At 39.5% G+C, this 6,087-nt stretch overlaps 1 protein-coding gene across 1 annotated transcript; it reads left to right on the top strand.

Annotated features, from left to right (window-relative positions):
* The first annotated feature begins 268 nt into the window (after positions 1 to 268).
* LOC307164152 (tripartite motif-containing protein 16-like) lies at positions 269 to 5,745 on the top strand. The gene is made up of 6 exons (XM_079880613.1): positions 269 to 917; positions 1,187 to 1,282; positions 2,497 to 2,730; positions 3,447 to 3,606; positions 3,757 to 3,798; positions 4,038 to 5,745. Exons 1-6 carry the CDS (start codon positions 345 to 347, stop codon positions 4,616 to 4,618), a joined length of 1,686 nt encoding a protein of 561 aa, XP_079736739.1. The 5' UTR covers positions 269 to 344; the 3' UTR covers positions 4,619 to 5,745.
* The last annotated feature ends 342 nt before the right edge of the window (positions 5,746 to 6,087 follow it).

The following is a 6,087-nucleotide window of genomic DNA, read 5'->3' as shown; positions in this document are numbered from 1 at the left end:
AGGTAATAAGTGATGTAACAATTTAGTCTTCCCAGCAGAACTTACGCTAAAGCTTTCTTTTCTAAATAATCATAAAAGATAACTATTTTGTTTAATTTAAATTTACCCTTCTCAAACCAATTAATTGTTTTGAGGATTAGGGTTTACAGTGAATGTTTTTGCATTTACTGTTGTAGAATCTGAACTCATCAGGAATGAGGCTTTATGATGGTTTATAGACTTGATAAACCTGTTTTGCACACGTCACTCAAACACAGAACCAGGAAGCAGGAAGAGTTCGGGAAAGAGAAACTGAAGTGTAGTTGAGCTGTTGTGTGTTTGTGTCTCAGTATTAATGCAGTAAAATGGCAGAAGCCAGATTTTCTCAGGATGAGTTCATGTGTCCAGTGTGTCTGGATCTCCTGAAGGATCCAGTGACCACTTCCTGTGGACACAGTTACTGTAAGATCTGTATTACAGGCTGCTGGGATCAGGAGGATCAGAAGAGAGTCTACAGCTGCCCTCAGTGCAGACAGACCTTCAGTCCAAGACCTGCTTTAGCTAAAAACACCATGCTGGCTGAAGTGGTGGAGAAACTGAAGAAGACTAAACTTCCTGCTGACTGTTACGCTGGAGCTGGAGATGTGCAGTGTGACGTCTGTACTGGAAGAAAACACAAAGCTGTCAAGTCCTGTCTGGTGTGTCTGGAGTCTTACTGTCAAACTCATTTTGACCGTCATGAAGAATATTTCTCCCGTAAGCCACATAAAGTGACTGATCCCACTGGACAACTGCAGGAGATGATCTGCCAAACACATGATAAACTCCTTGAGGTTTTCTGTCGCACTGACCAGAAGTTTATATGTGTGCTGTGTACGATGGACGAACATAAAAACCACGACACTGTATCAGCTGCAGCACAGAGGACAGAGAAACAGGTATGAAACTAGACAACGATTAAATAATGCTGACACTATTTATATTGGCACCATATGATCAGGAAACATCATTCACACTGCAGACGTCACAGAAGTGAACAGAAGCAGCAAGTGGACTTTCACTGCTGAGTGTATTTTTAACTTAACAGAAAATATGGTGAAAATACACCGTAAACATTTATTAAGGCAAACTTTTTTGCAAAAAACTTTTCACATGATGATATAGTGACATTATAAAGTGCCATCTGTGTTATTGGTTTGTGCTGCAGAAGCAGCTGAAGGAGAGGCAGAGGTCATTCCAGCAGAGGATCCAGCAGAGAGAGAAAGATCTTCAGCAGCTGAGAGAGGCTGTAGAGTCTCATAAGGTGAGTCTGGAGAAGAAGATAAGTTTGAGAAGTCTCAGTCAGGACCAAGCCCGGATTACCCAATGGGCATTATGGGCCCCCAGGGGCCCATGCGCACTTGGGGCCCAAGCGAGGAAAAAAAAACTACTTTTTTTTTTCCTTTTACATTTCCGATAACGGAGCGTATACGCCCGCTACTAAATACAGTGGCATAGGTCGTTGGGCATGAGTGAGGTGCTTGAAACTAAGTAGCTTTTGACGCATTCGACCCGAGTTCGAATCCGCCTTTTGCCAAACTCGCTCTTCTCCCTTTTCCCCCTTTTCCCAACACACGAGATGTAAAATGTATAGCCTAACATAAAGGTCTCTAACGTTATATTTTGCCAACGAACTAAAATCGAAACCGTGATATGGCTTAGTGCTTTATAAAACAGCACAAGACTTTAAGTAGCCTATCCTATATAGGCATTATGTTTGTGCTGCGTGATTTAAAGAAAAGTGTGCACTTTTCTCACGCGATCAAAGGGTTTATTTCTTGCAAGTGAAGACATTAGGACAAAAGTATTGTAATTTTCCTATAGTGTAATGTAAAATATACTTTTGAAATATTCATTTTCATTTATACGGTACATTTATAAGCTATATGGATTTTATGTCATAGGAATAATTATATAAATCATTATTATATTATTATACTAATTGTTTGGCATCCTAAAACACCAGTGATAATCTAATGTAGACTGAGACTCTATATCATAACTAAAAAATATGTTTGAGCCCTCTTTAATGTCCAGGTACAAGTCAATATATTTTCTTTGTGCACAGTTCATGGGTTGAAGCCCGTTGAAGCTCTTTTGAATTTTGAGCTCTCAAAGTGCACCAGATTGATGCATTTAACCTTAAAATACGAAAGTACAAAAGTTTCCTGCGGGGGAGCATGCCCCCGAACCCCCATAGAGGGACAGATGTCCACCCAACATAGTTTTACAAAATCCTATAGGAAAGAACGATCATTTATGAACTTTACTCCAGCATAGTACAAACAAAGTTCCTTTTAAGTCAGTAAAACTAAAACTGTTAATGCCAAATTAAAATGTCCTTGGAGAAACTATACATTTGGCCTGCCTAAGGGGGGGCCTACAAGACATTGTGCCCAGGGGCCTCTGAATTCTTAATCCGGCCCTGGTCAGGACTCACTGAAGCTCACTGTGTGATTGTGGTGTGTGTCCTAACAGCGCTCTGCACACACAGCAGTGGAGGACAGTGAGAGGATTTTCACTGAGCTCATCCGCTCCATTGAGAGAAGCCGCTCTGAGGCGACACAGCGGATCATAGATCAGGAAAAGACTGCAGTGAGTCGAGCTGAAGAACGACTGGAGCGACTGGAGCAGGAGATCAATGATCTGAGGAGGAGAGACGCTGAGCTGGAGCAGCTTTCACACACACAGGATCACATACATTTCCTGCAGGTAACAGAGGTCGAGAAGAACAGGAAAATATATTTGTTGTTATTTAAAGAGCGCATTACTAATATGCGCCTATAGGCGGGTCCACAACACGAGAATACTTTGTCCCGTAGATGGTTTGCTTGTGCGCTTTAACCTCGCGCACGAGCATATCCGTTTCCTCTCTAGAGAAGCGTTCAGTTTTTCCGCTTGCAAATAGCAACTGGCTTTTAAAGGGAATGGGAGATGAGACTCTGATTGGTTTCTCATTAAGAGAATAGGAACGACCCTTTTAGACCATGCGCCGGGAGCGCCGACCATTTTTCCATTCCCTCTCGATTTTATTTCCACATCTTAATTAACCACTTTCGTGTTTTCTGGAATTTTTTTAACAATTATTTGGCTTTTTCTGCCAATTTATTTTTTAAATATGTAATTTCAAAAAACACACTAAATTTGGATTTATGATCACAGTATTTCTAATTAAAATCATGTATTTCTCAAGCTAATACTGAGCCTAAATTGATTTCCAAGAAAGTTCACATAAAGTGTAAATGGCAAACGCTAGAACTTGTGTCTCTAATGTCACATAATGAATATGAGAAGAATGAAGCTGATGCTGTGAAAGTGCTGGATTGAGGAGAGTTACTAAAGATCAACAAGAGCCGCACAAATCTGACAGTAGAGCAGGTTATTGATGAAGTGTGGAGGTGATGAGCTTTGATTTCTGTTTTCTCTAGAGTTTCCAGTCTCTCTCAGCTCCTCCTGAATCTACAGACGTAAATGACAATCCCTTCAGTTCTCTCTCCTCTTTTGATGGAGTGAGAGAATCTGTCCGTCAGCTGAGAGTCAAACTGGAGGATTTCTGCAAAGAGGAGCTGAAGAAGATCTCTGACAGAGGTAAAGTCCTGTAGATTCTACTCTCAGAAATGATCCTCCATCATCTCAGATCATGTAGAAGATCATATTAGAAATGTCTTAGGAACGGATGCAGGGATAATTTTCTTTTGACATGATAATCACACTCTTCATGTCTGTTGATTTCCACAGCCACTTTCTCCAACATTGTTTCCCGGAACGACTTCCTACAATGTAAGTCACTGAGAAAACAAGCAGAAAAACTCACTGAGTGTGTTCATGTTCTTCCTGGAGAAGTGAAAGAAAACATGACAGAAGAGTTTTAGAGTTTATCATGTAAATGATGATTTGCTCAGGATATCTGGTAAACTGCACTGAGACACTGATGATATATTGAACATGAAGAGTTCAGATACATTGAAAGATCAGACAGATTCATAATTCCTGATTCTGATGTGTTTTATCTCCATCAGATTCCCATCAGCTCAATCTGGATCTGAACACAGTGAATGAAAGCCTCCGTCTGTCTGAGAGGAACAGAGTGATTACTTGCACTTACCCAAAGCTTCAGTCGTATCCTGATCATCCAGACAGATTTGATGTGTATCAGCAGGTGTTGTGTAGAGAGAGTGTGTGTGGACGCTGTTACTGGGAGATTGAGTGGAGTGGAGAATATGGTGTGTGTATATCAGTGTCATATAAGAGCATCAGCAGGAAGGGATTGGGTGATGAGTGTTGGTTTGGACGTAATGATCAGTCCTGGAGTTTGATCTGCTCTTCCTCCAGTTACTCATTCATACACAATAACATAGAGACTAAACTCCCTGTAAAGCCCATCAGCCGTAGAACAGGAGTGTGTGTGGATCACAGTAGTTCAGGAGTGTGTGTGGATCACAGTAGAACAGGAGTGTATGTGAATCACAGTGCAGGAACTCTGTCCTTCTACAGCGTCTCTGACACGATGAGCCTCATCCACACAGTCCAGACCACATTCACTCAACCGCTCTATCCTGGGTTTTGGGTTGGTATCCGATCATCAATGAAACTGTGTTGATGAATCAGGATAGACTGTAGAGAGATTCTACCCATAATGCTTTGAGCTGCATGATAAATCATAAACGCTGAGATGTTATAGGTGACCCCGCCTGTGAAACCCCGGCTAAAGTCGCAGAATCGAATTATGAGTTAACAAGCGTCAAAGTAGTCATAGCCATAAAAATGTCAAAAATAGGCCATGTGTGTTTATTGCTGTAAATGACAGATTATACCAATGGTTTTGAGATGCAATACTTACATTTTCATTTATAACATGATAAATACTGAGATTAATGATTTTATTGACACTACGTTATACTTTTGCGCAAAAAAAAAAAAACGGACATGGGCTTCCTAAACATTGATTTCAGTCGTCCCTGGGTTTATTTCGCGCAACAACACTGCTGATTTTTATATCATTCGGTTCAGGAACTTCTATTTTAACTTCTATTCTATTTTTTTCTCTGTCTTTTCCTATTAGAAAGAGTAAAAACAGATGTAGCACCTCTAACCTGAATTAGAATGATAGCTATATATCTATTACCTAGGCTCTGAGCAGTAATTGACAAGACTCACAAGGAGACGTAACCTTTTTTTTAAACAGAACAGCTGGCAGGTTTATTACACAATCACTGTGCAACAACACTATTCTCCACTGTTAGCGGCAACACTTTATAATAAGGTTCAGTTGTAAGTCATTTATAAGTGGTTAGTTAATGATGAACTAATCATTTACAGAACATTCATAAATGATTAGCAAGTGATATACTAACATTTTATGTATGTTTTGTAAATTCCGTTACAAGTCATTTTCTAGTGATTAGTAAATGATTAACTAATATTTTATGAAAAATGACTATGCGTTCATAAATGATTAATAAGTGATATGGTAATTATTGTATGTATGTTTTGTAGATTCAGTTATAAGTCATTTACAATTTATTAGTTAATGATGAACTAATCATTTACAAAACATGAATATGCGTTTCATAAATGTTTAATAAATAATGTTATTTTATTTATTTTTTTGTATGTATGTAGCAATTAAAGGGTTCAGAAAGTGTTGTAAATGCCTTGAATACACAAACAGATCATTTGTAACAGGTAAGTGTAACACATTTACAAGTGATGAAAAGTTTACACTTTAGATTAGGGGATGCAGAAAGTGTTGGAAATGATTTATTCATGCGTTTACACATCTATAACACCTGTGTTGAACACTGTAGTGTGTAGTGTAGTGTGTAGTGTAGTGTAAGTGCTGACTGGTGAGGGTATAGACAGCTGTCTTCTGTAGTGTGTAGTGTAGTGTGTAGTGTGCACTGCAGTGTACGTGCTGACTGGTGAGGGTATAGACAGCTGTCTTCTGTAGTGTGTAGTGTAGTGTAGTGTGTAGTGTAGTGTGTACTGCAGTGTAAGTGCTGACTGGTGAGGGTATAGACAGCTGTCTTCTGTAGTGTGTAGTGTAGTGTAGTGTAGTGTGTACTGCAG

This window comes from Squalius cephalus (assembly GCF_949319135.1).
Source record: "Squalius cephalus genome assembly, chromosome: 9".
In the NCBI taxonomy this organism is placed as follows: Eukaryota; Metazoa; Chordata; class Actinopteri; order Cypriniformes; family Leuciscidae; genus Squalius; species Squalius cephalus.
The sequence above is the reverse complement of the archived record's forward strand: the minus strand, read 5'-3'. Positions and strand labels throughout refer to the sequence as shown.